We start from the raw sequence: 21,022 nt of genomic DNA on the forward strand, positions 1-21,022 counted from the left end.
CGCCTCTTCGCCACGGTCTTTTGAGTCTCCCCCACCCTCGGAGCCTTCTTCATCCTCGGGATAAGCCAACTTCTTAGCCTCGGCTTTGAGCCCCTTAACACTCTCGATTTTGGCCAACAAGTCGAAACCCCGAGCATGAATCTCCTCGACAGCCTCCCTTCGGGATTTCCGCTTCGCATGCTCGACGATATCCTTCGTTCGATCCTGGAATGCCTCGTCATCGGCCTTATATTGGGCCACCATCTCGTCGGCATCATTTATAACCACCAAGACCACCGACTTGGCCGTTTCAATATCCTTGGAAAGAGTTTCTTGATCAGAGACGACCGAACTTAGCTGAGACTGGAGCTCCTCAACCATTTGTTTCCTTCACCTCGGCCTTTTCCTTTACCGCTTCAAGCTGGGCCTCAATCTAAGTCAGCTACACCCGAATAGTCTCCTTTTCCGAGACCTGGCGGTCCATCATGCCTCTCTATTCGTCAGTCTCAGCCTTGACAACATCCATCTCAGCCCGAAGTTGGTCGATCCGATCGATTTTCTGTTGGACCTGCTGATTCCGACCATTCGTCACCAAGTCTAGGTCATCGTCACTAACCTCAAATATTTTTACCTGCTTGACCAGGTCGGCATGCTCCTTCTGAGCCACCTCCAATTCAGCTCGGAGGCTCTTAGCCTCCCCTTCACGCTGCTTGCTGAGAAGTTTAAAAGTATCTCTCTTCTTAGTGAGCCCTCGGACCTTGGCTTTAAGCTGGTTCAGCTAGTCCCGATATCGAAGAAAGGTTTCTTAATGAATCACTGAGGCCTACAGACACAAAGAAAAATGTTAGGATTATCTATAAATTAGTCTATGTACAAATTAAAGTCATTAAGAGATATCTGAAGTTACCCGGTTTAGCGCATGTTGTGCTTCGTTGAAGAGGTAGGGCGCATCTACCTTGCTTATCTTGGATTGGTCTTCCTTGGTCACAAGACATCGAAGGTAACTGGCTACCCCTACGGGGGCAGAAAGGACCCGGGCATCCTCTAGAATGGAGATGACGATTGATCTCTTCCGGTCAGGATCCACACTCTAAGCTGGGAACCGGTTGATCAATTTAGAGCTTGTGGAAGGGTCGTTTGTTCCCAAAGATGAAATTTTCTTTGGCACCACCAAGTCACACAATCCGGTGACATCCTCTATGGCGTTAGAATCAACGCCATAAAAAATGCCGCTGAAGGGGTCATCCGCTCCGTGGGGCCCCTTGTTGGGACATTCCTTCACCGTTTGAGCCTCGTTATACATGGACTCGGTGAACGAGGAAAACTCAGTGATGTCTGTCATACCATAAGATTACTTTGGGGCATTGCCCAGATCCTGGGAAGCTTCGGCCACAGCCTCCTCGTCAACCTTCCTAACTTGAGGCAAATCGGCCTAGCCTCTTTTGGGTTCGGAGACCCCTTGCCCCCTCGAATTGCGATGACACACGGACCATCAGATCGAAGGCTTCTCCTTTTTCTTCGGATTCGTCCATCAACCGATAGAGTGAATCCGAAGATGGTTCTCGAGCGCTTGTGCTTTCTTTGGATTTGTGCACCAACCTTCTCCTTGGTTTCTTCTTCTTCGAGCTCGGAGAACTCGAAGCCCTCTTTCTTTTCTTCTCATCACCCTGTCTTGGAGCAAGGGACTTAGTGGGGAAGTTCTCGCCATCGGATGGAGGTCTCAGTGTCACGTCCTTGGATAAACCTACAAAAGGAAATGAAACAAGTGAGAACTTACTGACACGAGAGGAACCCAAATATTACTTACACGGGAAAGGAATCTCACCATGAGAACGGGCCTCCCACCGGCCATTCGAAGGTTTTTGCCATGATCGCTCGGAATATAGCCTTTGTAACACGATTCCCTCGACCCACTCCTTGAGTCGGGGGACTGCATTCGGGACCCGAGCGACAGCTGCACCACCACAAAGCACCGATATGAAGGAAGGATAAAAACGTAAAATAAGATTTTGAAAACGAAATTTACTTACGTGATATATTTCACTTCTCGGGGAACGGCATGTGCTCGGCTGGAATAAAGTCTGAGTTCCTCACTCAGACGAAACTGCCTAACCAGCCTCGATCCCAATCTTTATAAATACTCGAGAAAGGGGACTTACTAGCTCGACGCGCGAACTTGATCAGTCCCCCCCCCCGAAAGATTCGGGGACGGTATAGGCGCATGAGGTGGTCGACGGTGAACGAGCATCCATCGATCTTGCTCACGAAGAACCGAAGAAAAATCACAATCCTTCAAAATTAGGGGTGAATTTGACCGAGGCATACCTCGTATCTTTTGCAGAAGTCGATGATGACCGGATCCAATGGGCCTAGTATAAAGGGATAAGGGTAAACACTTAAGTATCCCTCGACGTGGGTGGTGGTGTCGTCATCGGGTCCAGGAACCACCACGTGCTTGTTAACCCAATTGCAATCCTTTTTTACCGTATGGATGACTTTTTCAATGATCGAGCATATACGGGGGAGGGTTTTTCAACCTTGAAATCAGCGGTTATCGAGCATCCTCCAGGGATAAAAATTTTCAATGAGGGTTCCGGTACTGATTCCTCAACAGCAGTATGCAAAACAGTCTCATTGGTAGCCGACCGCGAGGTAGAAGGAGTTTCTTTTTTAGGGAACAATTTTTGAAGTCTTCGTCATTTCTTTGAAAATGGAGGAAAAATGAAAGTTAAAGGAGTACACTTGATGGCTTGAGATAGCAATGAACAAGGGTTCTTGCAAAGGATTTCAAATAACCAAAGTATAATGTAGCAAGTACTGAAATTTCGAAGGTACGAGGGTAGAAGGTTTGAATGTAAAGTTGGAATGAACAAAGGAAGAGGTATTTATAGTATTTCAGTGGCGGTTCACATCCAGTCATGGCCGACCGGTGGCTAACATGCATTTAATGCCATTAAGACTTGAATGACGAGACGTTTTGTTTGTTTTGTCATTTCTGTCACGGGGTATCGAAGTAAGAATCGGAAGCTCATGCCGTTTCTTGTCGTCTACTCTCCAAAAAATGGCAATAAAGGATTGAAGATCGACCCCAAGTCCCACCGGGCTAGAACTATGGGTTGGAACGCCCGCCTTCGAGAATATCGAGGTCGTGATCCGGGAATCGATCCTAGCCCCGAACGAGCTCGAAGAAACATTGTTAGCATAATAGAAAACTAAAATATCCATGACCGTTTGATATTACGGCGGGAATTTCTGCACGTATTAATGAGGAACTGGCAATCGACAAATCAAGAGATTTTTTACCTTTAACAGAATTGTACCTAAAGTAGGACTCTCTACTATATAAAGGGGTCTGATAATTCATTTAACACATTGTAACACGCATTCCAAAGCAATACATTATTATTTTTCTCTTTAAGCTCTTGTTCTTTTGTATCGTGATACCGATCAAAGTGCATCTGGCTCGAGGGTGACTAACCTTTCGAGATTGAAATTGTCCAATTCGTGTGGTTTAAATTTACTTTATCATTGTTTATTTCAATTGCAACTTAATTTATCACTTTGTATCAAGTTAATCCGCGTATCCTTAAAACCAATTACAAATTCAATTGTTATCCGATTTTGAGGGTAAATAATTTTGATGAATCATAAAAAGAGATTTCAAAATATGACAGATACATTCCTTCACTAGATCTATAACCTACAAATTCATGAATTATTTTACTCTCTTAACTTCGAAGAAAGGATCTACTTTTAACTAGTTGAAGAAGTGGTTTATTCGTAAATCTAATTAAGTTGTATACAAACGCTCCCGCTAGAGTTCCGATGACTGGCCCAATTATATACACCCAAAGACCTTTATAGACTTGCTTCACAATCGCTGGACCAATGCTCCTTGCTGGGTTCATCGATGCTCCTGAAATTGGCCTGCATCCACTTCATTTGAAAGGTAAGAATTACTACTCTCCATTTCCTAACAAAAAAGAATGGAGAGATTGACGGATTCAAAAGCGTGGGTCATCTAAATACAATTTTTGGCATGAATCTGAAAGCCAATTCCTTAATTTCCTTAAATTAAAATAAAAATATATATAGAATTTTTTTAAAAAAGTACTAGAAAGAACAAATTATTATAGTTAAATATTTAGATGTGCTATGTAAAGTGATATGATGAGTAGTTAAACTTTAAGCATACCCGGCAACAAAGACATTCAAGGTTATTGTCATTCCAACTGCCAATCCACCTAGTTCTCCTATCTGCTTTTCACATGAAAAACCAATGAATTAATCAATGACCTTGAGAATGGTGCTAAATTTCTAATGAATTTATCTGCTCAATGTAAAATATATATAGTAAGAAATAACATACCGCTCTATCATCTGTAGAAACTCCGCAAACAACGAACATTAGGAGGAAGGAAATGATGATTTCCATAGCCAAAGATTGGCCATTAGATCCTACTGGAACAGTGCCAAAATAAGATGTGGAAGTGACGTCCAACAATAGTGCTAATGTGCCGCTCGCTAGAATTGAGCCCGTTAGTTGAGCTATTATGTACAAAGGTGCCTGTGCATTGCATGGATATCATATTACATATACATGTTTATTCGAAAATAGTTCGGGACTACGTCAAATAAAAAGTGTTAAAGTTCAAGGAGATCTCGGATATATATTTTGCCATAAAAATAAGGAATTCCTAAAATGTTATACTAACTTTTATTTAAACACTTGAACGTTAGTTATGTTCGGGGGCGGATTTACATGGGTCACGTGAACCCATGCACCCCTCCTTAGATAGTGTATAGCATTGCAGTTTTTCTGGGAAATTTATAAATTTTGTTATATGTGAACCCATGCTCAACATTGTACATTGGCGCAGTGGTGCTCTCGTGCACCATTGATAACTTGGTCAAGGTATCGAATCCACTGCCCTGTTACTTAGGTAAATTCCCGGTTTTCTGTTTGTGTTTTTTTTCCTTTGTCCTTTCATTCTTTTCTGTTTTTTTTCCTTTTCTTTCTTTTCTATTTTGGTTCCCCTTTTGTTGTTTCTCTTCTTTTTTTTTCCTTTTTTTTAGTCTTCTCTTTCTTTTATGCTTTTGTTTTTGGGTCATTTCTTTCTGTTCTTTTTTGGTTCATTACCTAAATATCAAAATTCCCATATCCTCGAGACTCCAGTCTCAACACGAGTCTTCAGCAACACTTTTACCAAAGGTTACACTTTTTCCAATTTCCTTATTGTTTTTCTTCCTTTTCTTTTCCTTCAATTTTTTTATTTGGGAAGTAAATTTTCGTCAAATAATGATGTTGTTGTTGACTGCTTTCAAAGTATAAAAACTTGTTTAGACAATTGTAGATCAAATGATATTTCTTTAGTATTAATTAAAGTTTACTAGTCTAAGTTGTTATCGTGGCAAAATTTTATGAAATTAAATCAAACGGAAGCAAAGTGCACTGCTCCTTTTAAAATCCTGAATACGCCTTTGGTTATTTTCTACATGCATGAGTACATTAAGTTGTGAGATATGTATCTATTGGACTCTTAATACAAACGTTGTAGATCAGATGTTTCCTCCCAAGATAATTGTGTGAATGAAAAAAAAAAAAAAAAAAAAAAGTAAAGCTTAAAAACTACGTACTACTGATACGTACCAGTTTCCATGAGAAACGACGGAAGATAGTGAAAGTGATCGTCACAGCAGGATTAAAATGAGCTCCAGATACGTGTCCCAAAGAGTAAATCATAACCATCACAATTAGACCCCATGTCACGCAAATCCCTGGAAACGTAATACTCCCATCGTATAGCTTATTCACTGCTACTGATCCACATCCTGCAAATATAATAAAGTACGTCCCAATTGCCTCTGCAATCAACTAGAAAAAGGAACAGAACATACTAATAAGCTTACCTTTAATTTAATACATTCATAGTGTAATTTGCTTAATTTATTTATGTCACTTAAAAGATCATTTATTACAAGTAACTATCGTCAAAAACTAACCTTTTGAGCAACAGCAACAACGGAAGGTGATGAACAAAATCCTATGCTAGTGTTAGACTGGGACGCACATATATTATCTGCATGGACACCTTCTTCCAGTTTGGAGATTTCATCTTCTCGGCTACCTTCAGTGTTCGCTGCCATGCTTGTACAAGTATATATAAAGGTTTTTCTCGATCCCTAACAAACCTAATGACAAGTATTTCGTGTTAAATTATTGTACAAGTATAAGGGTAATTCTCGATTTCTTTTCCTCTTCTTTATCAAGGTGGGTATATATAAGGAAAAAGATAGGCAATCGAAAAATTTGTTGGAAGCTTACAAAATGTTTGACCAATCTAATAGCTAGTCCAAGCCGTTCAATCTTTCATATTGACGGTCAACCTTTGATGTCTTTAATAGTTGCGTGGATAATATAATATACGTCTAAGGGCAGCAAGATACATACTATATTTATTAGGATCTCCACAGTGTTTCAAACTTTGAATAATCATAGTTAATTATCTTCGAAAATTTTTACTTTACTCATATGGTCTAGAATCACATTCTTGGATAAAGATGAGAGAATACCGTTTTTGACTTTTTTTTTTTAATGTATAACGTTGGTGAAATATGAATTGCAACTTGGACTTTGGCAACTTCACGGATTTAATTTGGATTTACCTAGTCCCTGGTCAAAACAGAAATGAGATCAGCAGCCACATGCATGGGACAACTGTGAGTTTGAGGTGCCTTATCTAGTCTAGAGTTGAAAGCAGTCCCCTTAACGTGGTTACGTTAATCTCATTCACGAGCTAAACCACACAAAATTAGATTCCTTGGTGTTCCATTTTGTCGTCCTAGAGAAACGGAATCAAATTTTAACTTATATAAAAAATATATATAAACACAATTTATTGACCAAACATGAAAAACATGCGCAATTTCCATAAGGTATATATTTTATGACATGTTAGTAATATGTTATTTACCATGTTACTGTATATATCATGTAACCAAATGATGTAAATTATCTATGATGTGTCACTGCATAGAATTTAAACTCTTTTTAATAAAAGAAAATTTTCTTTTTCTCTCCAAAATGAAATGAAAGGTATCGCATGTCATGAATTGTAGAAGAAGGTGAACAGACTTGGTTGGAAAGACAAGGGAGCAAAGCAAAAGAGGAACTAAACCTAATTAAACTAATAGCATGACAGATATAACATTTTAATGGCCATGAACTAACAGTACGTAAGAGTTTCGGCAAGAACATCCCTCATTGAATTTCACAAATTTCATACTTCCAGGTTCCACCCATACAACACGACCAATATTTTCCGACTCATTTGTTGACATATACATCTTACGAAAATAGCAAATTTAAAATTTGAATTTAATAAGTAAATTAGTGAGATCTTATTATATGTATATATTTTCTTTTAATATGTATATATTTAATCCACGAAGCACGATCTAAGTCCACCTTTGCTTAGGAATATGATGAAATCTCATCAATATCACTCTCCCCTTAGCTGTTTTTTCCAAATCATTTGCTAATTGCAGTAACTATCTTAGTTTTTCTTTCTTCCGCCTCATCGGCGTGTATATATATAGTCTTGTCAATCATTGATGTTTGGCATATTTCGATATGTGTTGATGTTACTTTACCCATATTTTAACCGCTTCTTGATGTTATTTGATCTTAAAATGCCCAACATGGTTTAATTATTGATTTTATGACTAATTGAGTTGTGTGTGATGAATTAAGGTGTTTGGAGTGCAAAAATATGAAGAAAAGGTGCTCTAGCTAGAGGAAGAGGGGTTGGATGCGTCGCATCCAATTTAGAAAAAATCAGATTTCGTGCACCCTTAGCAGTGAAGTCGGCCCATAGCATCCGCCTTAGCATCCGCACCTGGGCAAAGCTAAGAAGTGGAGGACGAGGTGGATGCGAAGCATCCACCCTAGCATGCGAAGCTGAGAAGTGGAGGACGAGGTGGATGTGAAGCATCCACCCCAGCATGCGAAGCTGAGAAGTGGAGGACGAGGTAGATGCGTCGCATCCACCTTAGCATCAACACCTGAAGCCGATTTGGGCTAGGGTTAGGAGAACTCTAGCCCACGAATTTTTGGGCAATATATAAAGCTTAAAAACGCTTCTTTTGGCGGCGTGAGAAGAGGAGGAGCAAGATTGAAGAAGACAGAAGCTACAACCAAGTTCAAAAACCACGGAATTCATCGGGAGTTCTTATTCTCTCTTTCTTTCATTGATTTTTATGCACTCTTATGAAATTTTGGATGATTGCCTGAATATGAGTGGCTAAGAATCCCATTATTCTAGGGTCATGGGTATACATGAATGTTGATTTTTGAAGTTGATTTTGCCTTCTTGATTTATCATATTGGTTTATTTATTCAATCTTGCACTTAATTATTTGATTGCTTGATCACCAATTGAATATTATCTACTAATCTAGAATTGAACTCGAAAGTGGGAATTCTAGATTGCATATAGGATTGAGTAGAGCAAGTTCTTGAACTCGGGCATCGGGGAACGGATTCGTGATTAGGATAGACATATACCTAATTGCCTTGCTTGGTTGATTTACAGGAATTATAAACGCGTTCTTGTTGATTCAAACTCCATAGACATATAGGCGTTAGGTTATCTTGAATAGGCGAGTAAGAACTCGACAGATTCTTATGAGGAATATTAACCCTGTCAACCAATAAGCTAGATAAATTAGTCGGTCAATTCAATTTAAGAATACAATATGATTGTTAGATAGCCCATAACCCTAGATCGTTTTTATTACATTGATATCATAAAAACATCTGCTCTTTCTCTATTCAAAGTTCATTATTTATATTTTTTTTACTTAATTAGTTTAGAATAAAATATTTTTAGGTTTAATTCTTGTTTAGATAATTAGGATAGTTTAATTTAGTTAATAGTTAATCATAAGTCCTCGTGGGTTCGACATCCGACTTTTAGTCACTTTATTACTTGACGACCGCGTATACTTGCATGAGTGTGTTTGGTCGCAACAAGTTTTTGGCGCCGTTGCCGGGGATTAGATAGTATTCTAGATTAGCTAATTTTTTTTTTATCTATTCATTTTTTTAGTTTAGTTAGTATTTGTTATTTACTTTAACATGGCATCTTGGAATGAAAATTATTCGAATGATGTTTATTCTTATTTTGATGATCCTTGTCCATATTGTGGAGGACCCCACTGGTGGAAAAATTGTCAGAATATTCCCGGGACCGATTTGTGCGCACAATCTCAATCTTTTAAGTGGAATATTTGTAATATGTGTGGTGGTCAAGATGGCCATTGGGATGGTTGTCCTAATCCCGTTCATCCTTCTCTGAGCCCTTATTATGATCTTTCTAATGATGTTTCTGAGTTTGATAGGGGCAATGAAGTGCAGGATATGGAACCTGATGCATATATTAGGGATACTCTGAGGCAAGTAGCAGAGCAACAGGATGAACTCAAAAAACATATGAAAAGAATGAGGGCAGCAATCACAAGAATGAAGGCCAATATGGAAGAATTGAATGAAGAGAGCGAGTACCAGCAAGAAGATAATTTTGAAAAAGTGGAGATTTTGAGCCATATGTCGCTGGTGGAACAATCCGAAAGATTAGAAATATATGAGGCTCAACGTGAGGAAATTACAAATGAGATGAGATACTTTATAGAAGGAAGAGCCGAATTGGGACAAGAGATCGATAAATTTGGCACTACTATTCACGACTTAGAGGCTCAATTGAATACAAAGGTTGATGCGTCTAACGCCCAACAAAATAGTAATGAGTTGTGTAAAGCTAAAAATGAGCTTATACGCCAAATTGATGAGCTAAAAGTGGAGAGCCAATCACTCAAGCATATTTTTGTTGATGATGCCCATGTTGCGAAAAGTACACTAGAGCCATGTGAGGAGGTAGATAATGTTATATTTGAAGATTCTTGTGTATGTAAATATGAGGATGTAAAGAGTAATACAATTCTAGAGTTAGGGCGTATTGGTTCTCATTCCAATCATTTTTCCACATTGTGTTTAGATAGTAAGATATTAATCAAGACATCTGAGCCTATGGGGGAGTCAAAGAGTGAGGATGAGAGTGCTTGTATTCTTAAATTTGTCATGCCAAAAAGCAAAAAATACATTCCTTATCTAAAGGCCGAGAAGTGTAGAGTGAAAAATTTATTACTTGGCCTGGTTATCATTGTAGCCCCACCACTGGAGCATAGCCGCAAACTGGATGCCATGTTAGGGGCTCAATTCATAAGTTCGAGGTGGAGGCAAAAAGTGGTTCACGTCGTGCCGCTACGTTAAATCAGGCGCTTGTTGGGAGGCAACTCAGCGTTACTGCTTTCTTTTATTTTTGTTTACTTTTTATTTTATTTTATTTTTATTATTTTGTAGTATTTATTTTTGTTTTGTAGGATTATGAGCATAGGAAGCAGAGCCATTAGAAGAGTGCAAAAGCGGGCTAGATGGTGAGGACTAAGTGTGGGGTGCCCACACAAAGGACAATGCCTGGGGAAAGTCTGAGTACCTCGTGAGCCGCTATTGCTTCGCCCTTTGGCCTACCAGGGAGTCTCGTTCACCCCCTTATTATTTATAGTGTGCATTGAGGACATTGCAAAATTTTAAGTGTGGGGTGAGGAGATCATTTGGATGAGTTTCTGTGCTATTTTAGCTTAGTTGTAGTACTCATTCTTAAGTGTAGTAGCTTTTGTGAAAAAAAAAAAGAAAAAAAAAACGAAAAAAGTAGAAAAATTGGACTTTTCCCGATGATTGATCTCCTAGACAATTTTCTTGAGGGATTAAAGTCTAAACAAAAATTCAAAATATGTCTTTTAGCTTTCTTTAGGTAGTAATAATCCCCTGTGGTTTTTCTTTGTGCCTCGGTTCTTTTCCATGGGATGTAGTTTGAACCGGGTAGCTTTTTTCTTTACGAGTAGATTAGGAATTTAGGGAATAAAAGGAGCAAGAATGATGAACCTAGGCTCCCTTGACTTGTTTGATAGTAACATATTTATGCTTTGGCATGTGTAGTATCTTCTGTATGATTTGAATTTATTGATGATGCCTTGTTAAATTGGATAGCATGTTTTGTGGCTCATATGTCTCGTTTACATGACTTATGTTCACCTTGTGTTTAATACTTAATATCTCGTGGCTCCGTGAATACTTGCATTGCTTGAGAGTCGGAATGTGATCGTCTTTAGTGAGTCATGTGCCATGTGTGGTGAGGTTTTTGTGTTGTCCATGTATTGTACTTATGTCTAGAACTTGCCCGGTATGTGAGTTGAAGCGAAATTTTAGGTGATGCTCGGTTTGAAAAATGATTTTAGGCTTTCTTTGATCTTTTTGAGCTTATTGCTTATCACAAATAAAATCTATCCCTACTTAACCCTTTTGAGCCTGTAGACCTGTTATTTGGTACCCACATTACAAGCCTATACCCTTTTTATTCTTAATTGACATTGGTTTGATCCTTTTACCTCTTAAAGCACTTTAATTGTTAGATGAGCGCTAAAAGAAGTAAGAAGGGACTAAGTGTGGGGTGACTTTTGAGTGGAACCAATGAAAGAAAGAAGGGTGCACTTATTTTGTAAAATAATACACCACTAGCGGAAATTGAAAGAAAAATATAGATGAATAAATTGTTGTCTTGTTCTTGCTAGTGGGTATGAATTAAAGTAGTGCTTAAAGAAAGAGGAAATATTATTGGGGGTGATATTATTTGTGAGATTGAAGTGGTGTTGAAGAAATTGCGCTTAAGTTATTTAGTGATGTGTTAAAGTGCTTATGAGGTTGAGTCACTATTCCAAAAATATATCCTACCCGTCCCTTAGCCCATATTACAACCATGAAAAAGTCCTAATTGATTTTAGATCGAGCGAGCTTACATTAGTAAAGATTTTCATTAAGGGCAAGCCTATGGTACCAATTGCATGCATGTGACTTCTTTGTGAGAGTGAGCGATTTTCTTTGATATATGTGAGTCATTAAAATATATTTGATCATGAGATTAGAAGGTGTGGATTGAACTCGCTCTCTTGTTCTTGTTGTGAGGGCACATGGTTTCACGAGGGATAGGTAACGTTATTAGACTTCTCTATGATGTTAGTTGTTCAAGCCATGAGTGCATAGTGACATTGAGTCGGTTTTTGAGGTTAGGGTTGTTGTGAGCATGTTGTCTTTGTTCGAATATGTTTAAAGAAGGGCATAATTAAAGGGAAGTATATGTGATGCATAGCCTAGAGCCTAATTGTTGCAAATAACCACGATCATAGGTGCAGTGTGCTTTGAATGATAAGAGCTTAATTTTGTTTCGTCTACTATAGGATGGTTTGTTCGAGGACGAACAAAGGTTTAAGTGTGGGGTAGTGATGTTTGGCATATTTCGATATGTGTTGATGTTACTTTACCCATGTTTTAACCGCTTCTTGATGTTATTTGATCTTAAAATGCCCAACATGGTTTAATTATTGATTTTATGACTAATTGAGTTGTGTGTGATGAATTAAGGTGTTTGGAGTGCAAAAATATGAAGAAAAGGTGCTCTAGCTAGAGGAAGAGGGGTTGGATGCGTCGCATCCAATCTAGAAAAAATCAGATTTCGTGTACCCTTAGCAGTGAAGTCGGCCCATAGCATCCGCCTTAGCATCCGCACCTGGGCAAAGCTGAGAAGTGGAGGACGAGGTGGATGCGAAGCATCCACCCTAGCATGCGAAGCTGAGAAGTGGAGGACGAGGTGGATGCGAAGCATCCACCCTAGCATGCGAAGCTGAGAAGTGGAGGACGAGGTGGATGCGAAGCATCCACCCCAGCATGCGAAGCTGAGAAGTGGAGGACGAGGTGGATGCGTCGCATCCACCTTAGCATCAACACCTGAAGCCGATTTGGGCTAGGGTTAGGAGAACTCTAGCCCACGAATTTTTGGGCAATATATAAAGCTTAAAAACGCTTCTTTTGGCGGCGTGAGAAGAGGAGGAGCAAGATTGAAGAAGACAGAAGCTACAACCAAGTTCAAAAACCACGGAATTCATCGGGAGTTCTTATTCTCTCTTTCTTTCATTGATTTTTATGCACTCTTATGAAATTTTGGATGATTGCCTGAATATGAGTGGCTAAGAATCCCATTATTCTAGGGTCATGGGTATACATGAATGTTGATTTTTGAAGTTGATTTTGCCTTCTTGATTTATCATATTGGTTTATTTATTCAATCTTGCACTTAATTATTTGATTGCTTGATCACCAATTGAATATTATCTACGAATCTAGAATTGAACTCGAAAGTGGGAATTCTAGATTGCATATAGGATTGAGTAGAGCAAGTTCTTGAACTCGGGCATCGGGGAACGGATTCGTGGTTAGGATAGACATATACCTAATTGCCTTGCTTGGTTGATTTACAGGAATTATAAACGCGTTCTTGTTGATTCTAACTCCATAGACATATAGGCGTTAGGTTAGCTTGAATAGGCGAGTAAGAACTCGACAGATTCTTATGAGCAATATTAACCCTGTCAACCAATAAGCTAGATAAATTAGTCGGTCAATTCAATTTAAGAATACAATATGATTGTTAGATAGCCCATAACCCTAGATCGTTTTTATTACATTGATATCATAAAAACATCTGCTCTTTCTCTATTCAAAGTTCATTATTTATATTTTTTTTACTTAATTAGTTTAGAATAAAATATTTTTAGGTTTAATTCTTGTTTAGATAATTAGGATAGTTTAATTTAGTTAATAGTTAATCATAAGTCCTCGTGGGTTCGACATCCGACTTTTAGTCACTTTATTACTTGACGACCGCGTATACTTGCGTGAGTGTGTTTGGTCGCAACAAGTTTTTGACGCCGTTGCAGGATATTGAACCTTTGCTTAGGAATATGATGAAATCTCATCAATATCACTCTCCCCTTAGCTGTTTTTTCCAAATCATTTGCTAATTGCAGTAACTATCTTAGTTTTTCTTTCTTCCGCCTCATCGGCGTGTATATATATAGTCTTGTCAATCATCGATCGTCAATGTTCTGCAGTCTTTCAGCCACCATATTGCCTCTGCCATATGAGTTATGACATAGTCCATAGAGCAACATTCTGCAACCCTACGCCAATATTAGAGTAATAATCTGCGGAACCCCTGCAGCTATATATCCTGCATTTGTAATTAGCAACTATATGTAATACTCTATCGACAGGAAAGTGTGAATGTGCGTATACATACCATTCTTAGGCTACTTTGAGTGACTATATTTATGTTGTTGGTGAACATCAACATTTGCTACTACCAAGGAATTTAGCCAGTGTATCATCATCATCGATATTCTACTCAGTAAATTGAGCATAGTGATTTATTAATAAACATGTAAACTTGTCTTTCGGATATATAAAACAAGATTTATGTCGTCATAACTGTTAGTAGTATTCATTTTTTGTAACACGAGATTCTGACAAATCTATTATAATTATTACAGTGAATCCCGAAAGCTTCACTATCCTATGAGGATCACATAATCAATATATATCAAATTGAGTATGTCGACATATATATATATATATATATATATATATATATGTTCCTAACGAAGATATATTAGTCAAAAACCTGGATAAATATTTCTTACATCTAGCGTGGAATTCACATACTCAATTTTGGGGTGTGAAGCTTTAAATGAAGCCAAAGAAATTAATCATGCTATCATCAAATGTGTCATGCTATCATAATGTGAATTAAAAAAAAAAAACATTTAACACAATCAAGCCATTGTAAAATGGTTGAATCGCTAAATAATTCAGCAAGTTGTCATTTTGTTCTGTCCTTTCTTCAATGACAAATAACCTATCTGTTAAAAATAGTCATCGTCATCTTCGAATATTATTCTTAGAATGGAAAATGGTTGTGGGGATAACCAAGTAATCAACGACTTACTATTTTTCAACCCAAATATTGATCATGGGTTATTTTTCAACCCAATTTAGGAAAATGTTCAAAATAAGCTTTGAGATTCACATCCAACAGTAGCGCTAAAGTACCGATTGCCAGAACTGAGCCGATTAGTTGAGCTATTATGTACAAAGGTGCCTGCATCACATGCATATGATGTCAAAATACTTCACATACATTTTGCTACTATTCTTAACCAAGATTAAAAGGCTAACAAACACTTTTGACAAAAGGGATCAGAAACTGTAACTGCTGCGAACTCAAAATCAAACCAATAAACTACCATAAGATTTTATGTCATTGAAAGTTAAAATTGAAACAGTTAAGACTACAACTAGTACGTACTAATTTCCATGGAAAGTGACGGAAGATAGTGAAAGTGATTGTAACAGCAGGATTAAAATGACCTCCTGATACTTGTCCCAATGAGTAAACCATCACCATTGCAACTGCTCCCCATGTCGTGCTTATCCCTGGAGATGTTAAGCTCTCATCATCGTATAGCTTATTCATGGCAACTGATCCACACCATGCAAATATAATGAAGTACGCGCCAATGGCCTCTGCAATCAACTGGAACAAACATAACAGGGTGTAAATCAGTTAAAACTTCAAAAAGAAAACTAAATTTAGAAGTTAAATCCATCAAATTTGAATCTTGGATTTGCCTTGTGAAAGAACCTGACCTTTTGTGCGAGTGCAACAACCGAAGCTGATGAATACAGCCTTGTGTTAGTATCAGAGTGGGACTTAAGGATATTGGCTGCAGGTGCACCTTCTTCCATTGTATATGGTGATTAATTTCTTCTTCTCAGTTACCATCCATTTTCGCCCCCTTTGGATATCATAAAACAGGAAAATAAAGGCATAAAGGGTTCTCAATTTGTTTTCTCCTTGTCAACAAATTAAAGATGAGGATGTGATGAATAGTTGGAGAATATGTTCGATCCCGCTGTATATTAGGATCTCTAGAGCTCACACTGTTTCAAACTTCCATTCAGCCCTCCAATTTTCTTTTAATATTTATATTTATCTTTTGGTTTACTTATAATACCAGTATGGTCTTCTTCACATTTCCGAAAAATTGTGGACGCACGGTTGGCATTTTTCTTATTTTCTTTTGCTTATAATGTTCATGAACTATGTATTCGAGGTGTCTTCACTAGATTAATTAAAGGGCAATTGCCTTTACTTGATTAATCCCGTTTAAATGACAGAGCAGCTTCTTAGGAGTTCTGTTTTGTTGTCCAAGAGAGAGGATTAGTTGAGGCAAGTCCAATTTGACCAATTGACCTTGAGTTTAAGTTCGATGCGGCGTAAAGAATATTTACACAATTAAGTCACTTATTAGATAACTATTGGTACATATCTTGATAAATATTAGTAACCGATAATCTAGTAAAAATGATAACTTATAACCCGCTATCACAGAGTAAAAAAAAAAAATGTCTATATTGCCGGGATATATATTACTTAAATCCTTGAAGGTTTAGTGCATGATCTAAATTATTGTTGACTTTCACACGTCAAAAAAATACATGATTATTAACCAAATACACATAAGAAACATAACAATGCGTGTTGAAAAAGCCATATACTTCTAGCTGTTTCCTTCTCTGTAAAAGACAGACAAAGAATGACTAACGTCTCAATCGAAATAATTACTAAGTTTCTCTTTTGGTCTGAAAGGATATATATATAGCACATATATCTTAAATTTCTCTGGCTTTTGAAATAGTACGAGGATCACTCAAAGCACTTTTTAAGTGTATCCATTACAATATATTGCCTCAGCCTTCAGCAGAAAAGCATGAGAAGTTCTGAGAATAAAAACTCCATTCGTTCCTTTTAAACATTCTCCGTATATCACAAAAACACCATGAGGGCGGAGAAATGAAACTAACAGTTGTATAACCTTCAATACACAATCTATGTTACAAGGACCAAGGTCAAAAACTACATTTCCTAAGATCTTATTGTTTCTAAAATTACTGAGTAACCAGTCACCTGGCGCCTTTCAGAAGGATCCGGACTGGCATTCTGTAGTATCTATCTATCTGTCTATCTCATTTTCCCAAGTACGGAAAATCAATAGCACACTGGCTCAAAAAAGAGGTGCAAGGCGGAGAGAAGTACAAAACAACCACATTATACACCACTACCAATTGAAAAACATTTCTAGTCATTTATGCGGCTGTCAATGGATTTTGTGATCGAAATGCCATTGGCTGCACGGAAGCAACTAGATTCGCTTTTCTAACTCTTTTTGAAACTAGAAACAGATAGGTCAGATGGAGTACGTATCAGTGCCCTTTGCTGTATATGTCTCAAACTTCGCTCCATACTAACTTGTACCATTTCGGCAAGCATCTCCTTTGTTTTTCCTAATTGATCCTCTCCATCTATCTGAGATATAATATTGGAAACAATGTTCTCCAATGTGTCAGGTTGAAGTTCAGAGTTAGGATAAGGATTGTCTCTGAGCAACCTTAAAAGTATTTGCGCTTTTGTTTGAGACTCAGTTGTTCCTTGAACAGTCATCTCAAGAAGTCCAGGAATTACACCTTCTTTCAGAATTGGTTCTCTGTATTTATAGCGGTCGCTCTGGCACATTGTTAGGAGAGTTCCTACAGCATGTTCTCTGCTTTGAAGCGATCCATTTTCAAGCACCTCTACAACTGCAAATACTCCCCCTTCTTCAGATATCAATGCAGTTCTACCCTCCTCATAACTCACTAAGAATTCAATGAGAGCAGTACATTTCTCTGCAGTTTTTGAAGACTTTTTACAAGATTTAAGCAGAGAAACAATGAAATGTATGGCCTCTGTTTGAAGGATCAAGTTTAGGTTGCCTTGATAAGTTGACAGATTGTAAAGAGCCATAACTGCATCAACCTTAGCTTGTGAGCTTACTTGTCTTAGGACTTCCACAAGTAGAGGAATGACACAAGAAGCACTAATAATGGGCTTTGTCACAGAAGAAGCGGATAATGTAAGCAATGAAGCCGTTGCATGGTCTTGTAGAGTTGAATTCTCTGATTGAAGAAAGCCTATGAGGGAACCCAAGGCACCAGCATCAATGATACTTAACTTGTTTCTGAGGAGAGAAGCAAATATTAATCAAAGTCAGAAGATCGCGGAGCTTTAATACTTAATTTGGTAGAATTCTGGAATACTATTTGAAATTGGCAATCGTCACTTTCAAATCTTTCTTTAATGTATCAGAAAGCACAAATAGTCCAGATAAATTCTATTGGATGGAAGAGAAACAAGTCAAGCACAAGAGTGCAGATAAGTGACACAAAATGTCAAAATCTTTTTGTGCAAACACACACATAGACATCTCAATTAACAAATCCTGTGTTCCTTTAATTAGCTCTGATGGTGTCTCTGAAGGGTGGTGTAGGCTTTGTCTATTTACTGAAGTTGATGTTATAACAGATTTAAGTAGCTGAACTACTAGGGAGAGCAATCGGAGTTCAACTTGAATGCATACAAGGTATTACACTGCACTATCCTATTCTAGTTACAGGTAGAGATTTACAGCTATGGGACAAATGCTTACTGCACTTAATTGATTCTGTCATACAAGTCTAATCCAAAGGAATGAATAGAAGAAAAAGGTTTACAGACTAAACGGTTTCGCGGTCTTGGGCTACAAGTTGTGGTATTGATGTAAATGTTTACTTCTTTGGAGATAACACCAAAGTCTTTCTCCATTCTTAATTTACTCCTAAAATGATGATCATAGACTAACTATAGAGCAATAGCAGGGTTCAGATTAATTCCCAGAAGCACTCAAAGGCAGTGCATGCCAACGAGAAGTAGCAACTGTGTCTATTGAAATTTGAGACGTAGAGCTATATCATTTGGCACTATAGATGAACGAACAAATAAAGAGTGAATAAAAACTTTAAACAGTAATCACTGTAATGGATAACTCATTTAGTTTAGTATCAAATTCTGATATTCCCCATATACCATTACAGAAAATTTAATCCTTTGAGTAATCTGCCCATCAGCACATCCATATTCGTCTACGCATCTGAACATAAAGCATTTACATGTCAAGGGGTCAATTGAAAAGCATTTTGGGTATATATGCCTCCAACTTTTATTGACTTTAACAAATACTTAAATTCACGGAAACCGGTATTATAATCACTGATGACCCAATCAAAAGTCTGAAACTACTAACTTTGCCAATACCTTTTTCCTAGATTATTAAACTTACTACTATTAGCTTAATTGTTAGGCAACTAATGCTACAGATTTTCTATTTCGAGAATAGGACTCAGAAGCAAGCACCACACTATTTCATGGATCATTTTGAACACTTCCTCCAAATAACCTCAAAGAATCATAGACATTCCCAACTTCAACCATACGTTAAGCTCTAAATGGTATTTTGAGCTTAAAGTTCTGATTTTTCAACTGGAAACTAAAATATTTTTAACGCAGTATCCAACAATATCCAGACCTGATTCTTCTACAACTTGAGATGACCTCATTTCTTTTCTAAAGCGGAAGTAAGTTTCACACAGGAATTCTTTTCTTGCTTACTTTTCTCAGCAATCAAATGGAGCGGAAAGAACATTGAAACAGCCCAAATTAGTACGACAAATTCCCAAATTAGTTGTATAATTTAAAAATATCGTAATACCTATTTTACTTCTTAAATAGTGAGTACTATAATAATACTGTAAATATTACTATTATAATCATCATGACGTAAAACAAATTAGGTGAAATGAAACACTGTCCGTTCTAAACCCTGAAAATGAGAACCACACAAATATTTCAGGCGTACCTTTCGTCTTTAACAGCGAGATTGAGGAGGGCAAGGAGAGCGGCTTCTTTAGACTCAAAGGAGTTAGTAGAACGGAGCATATCAACGAGGGGTTTCACGGCGTTAGAGAAATAGCGGCGGTAACGTTTGGATGTCTTGGTAAGTCGTCGAATTTCCATAGCAGCCTGAACTTTCAAAATAGGGTCATCGGATTGAATGAGAAGAAGGTTCCGATTAACGCTGCATGTATCAGTGGTGGTGATGGGGTTGGTGTAGCTCTCACCTCCGACCTCCATCACATATATACTCACGAAAGAGTAAATTATTGGGAATTAATTTTTTTTGAGAGTAAGAGACGTAAGGTTGAGAAGAGAAAAAACATAGGCACCTGCGCCGTGGCGTTAAGCAACTGTTATAGAACCCAACTCCGCCTGTTTTGTGGGGACAGCAGCCATGGAGAGTGTGGGGTCTTCTTTTCAACAATATAGTACTCCCTTTGAATTTGAAAATTGTAAATTTGAGAGAATTTAAATAAGTGAATAATTTAAGAAAATACACTAATTTTCACTTTTTTCAACCAAAAAATTGTAAAATAAGGGAAGTTGGCCAATGTTTGGCATGTTACATTATGACACGTTATTTTGAGAAAAAAAAGTATCAGAACATTCCATGCCCCAGCAGTAATAGTGCTGTAGTTCGAGAAATTTTATGATTATGCTCATTGCTCTTTCTCTACTGAATGAATTTATCAGCTAACGAATATAATGTGAGTGAAGTCATATTGCCGAAGCTAGGAAGAAAGGACTATCTAATCCTAATTTTCCACGTGTCTTATGTCGTAGAACAAGATATGTACGAGGCATCCTTGAAATTGGCTAAACATATATTTCCTTTACTATTTTGTTAACCAATACAACTAGTAGCATAAGCTTTTGACGGAAAGAAGGTGTTTGATTTGGCCCTGGATTAGACGATGCGCGTCTTTACATTAGCAAATACAAGCTACTGCAGCTCAAATTGTTATAGTACGTAATTAAGGTTCTTTTAAAATAAATAATTATATTAAGTTTCACTATACTATGATCCATCTTTTCCTGTACCCATGCATAGTCGGAGTTTAGCCTTATGACTATATTAAGTTTGTTATGAAATAGTGAATATAGTGATATTTTGCACCTATTTTTGCACTTAAAATGTTGCTTCTTCTAGACCTTAGTGATTTTTAAATTTATCGAGTACTCGCAAATGCACAAAACAATCTCGCTTTTACATGGTCACCGGCCAT

General features: G+C 37.6%; 3 protein-coding genes across 3 annotated transcripts; all 3 read right to left on the minus strand.

The window, feature by feature from the left end:
• Window positions 1-3,620: 3,620 nt before the first annotated feature.
• LOC107779640 (putative aquaporin NIP-type) lies at window positions 3,621-6,170 on the minus strand. The gene is made up of 5 exons (XM_016600099.2): window positions 5,983-6,170; window positions 5,630-5,854; window positions 4,349-4,546; window positions 4,175-4,236; window positions 3,621-3,906 (listed from the first exon to the last, which is right to left on the minus strand). The coding sequence occupies exons 1-5, from the start codon at window positions 6,124-6,126 to the stop codon at window positions 3,708-3,710; spliced, it is 828 nt and encodes a 275-aa protein (XP_016455585.2). The 5' UTR covers window positions 6,127-6,170; the 3' UTR covers window positions 3,621-3,707.
• An 8,686-nt stretch (window positions 6,171-14,856) lies between these two features.
• LOC107823172 (putative aquaporin NIP-type) lies at window positions 14,857-15,960 on the minus strand. The gene is made up of 3 exons (XM_016649770.2): window positions 15,635-15,960; window positions 15,294-15,521; window positions 14,857-15,086 (listed from the first exon to the last, which is right to left on the minus strand). The coding sequence occupies exons 1-3, from the start codon at window positions 15,731-15,733 to the stop codon at window positions 14,970-14,972; spliced, it is 444 nt and encodes a 147-aa protein (XP_016505256.2). The 5' UTR covers window positions 15,734-15,960; the 3' UTR covers window positions 14,857-14,969.
• Window positions 15,961-16,832: 872 nt separating this feature from the next.
• LOC107823171 (U-box domain-containing protein 45-like) lies at window positions 16,833-20,238 on the minus strand. Its single transcript, XM_016649769.2, has 2 exons — window positions 19,759-20,238; window positions 16,833-18,045 (listed from the first exon to the last, which is right to left on the minus strand). Exons 1-2 carry the CDS (start codon window positions 20,031-20,033, stop codon window positions 17,205-17,207), a joined length of 1,116 nt encoding a protein of 371 aa, XP_016505255.2. The 5' UTR covers window positions 20,034-20,238; the 3' UTR covers window positions 16,833-17,204.
• Between the last annotated feature and the right edge of the window lie 784 nt (window positions 20,239-21,022).

Source organism: Nicotiana tabacum, chromosome 17, assembly GCF_000715075.1.
Source record: "Nicotiana tabacum cultivar K326 chromosome 17, ASM71507v2, whole genome shotgun sequence".
NCBI classification, from domain to species: domain Eukaryota; kingdom Viridiplantae; phylum Streptophyta; class Magnoliopsida; order Solanales; family Solanaceae; genus Nicotiana; species Nicotiana tabacum.

What these genes read in the sequence shown, in the direction of transcription:
- LOC107779640 (XM_016600099.2), bottom strand. Translation starts at nt 6,126, where the DNA reads ATGGCAGCGAACACTGAAGGTAGCCGAGAAGATGAAATCTCCAAACTG. An exon ending in TTTCTACAGATGATAGAGCG is followed by an intron (nt 4,237 to 4,348) that starts GTATGTTATTTC and finishes TGTGAAAAGCAG; the next exon opens with ATAGGAGAACTAGGTGGATT. An exon ending in TTGAATGTCTTTGTTGCCGG is followed by an intron (nt 3,907 to 4,174) that starts GTATGCTTAAAG and finishes AAGTGGATGCAG; the next exon opens with GCCAATTTCAGGAGCATCGA.
- LOC107823172 (XM_016649770.2), bottom strand. Translation starts at nt 15,733, where the DNA reads ATGGAAGAAGGTGCACCTGCAGCCAATATCCTTAAGTCCCACTCTGAT. An exon ending in TTGTTGCACTCGCACAAAAG is followed by an intron (nt 15,522 to 15,634) that starts GTCAGGTTCTTT and finishes TGTTTGTTCCAG; the next exon opens with TTGATTGCAGAGGCCATTGG. An exon ending in GTCACTTTCCATGGAAATTA is followed by an intron (nt 15,087 to 15,293) that starts GTACGTACTAGT and finishes CATGTGATGCAG; the next exon opens with GCACCTTTGTACATAATAGC.
- LOC107823171 (XM_016649769.2), bottom strand. Translation starts at nt 20,033, where the DNA reads ATGGAGGTCGGAGGTGAGAGCTACACCAACCCCATCACCACCACTGAT. An exon ending in CTCGCTGTTAAAGACGAAAG is followed by an intron (nt 18,046 to 19,758) that starts GTACGCCTGAAA and finishes TTCTCTCCTCAG; the next exon opens with AAACAAGTTAAGTATCATTG.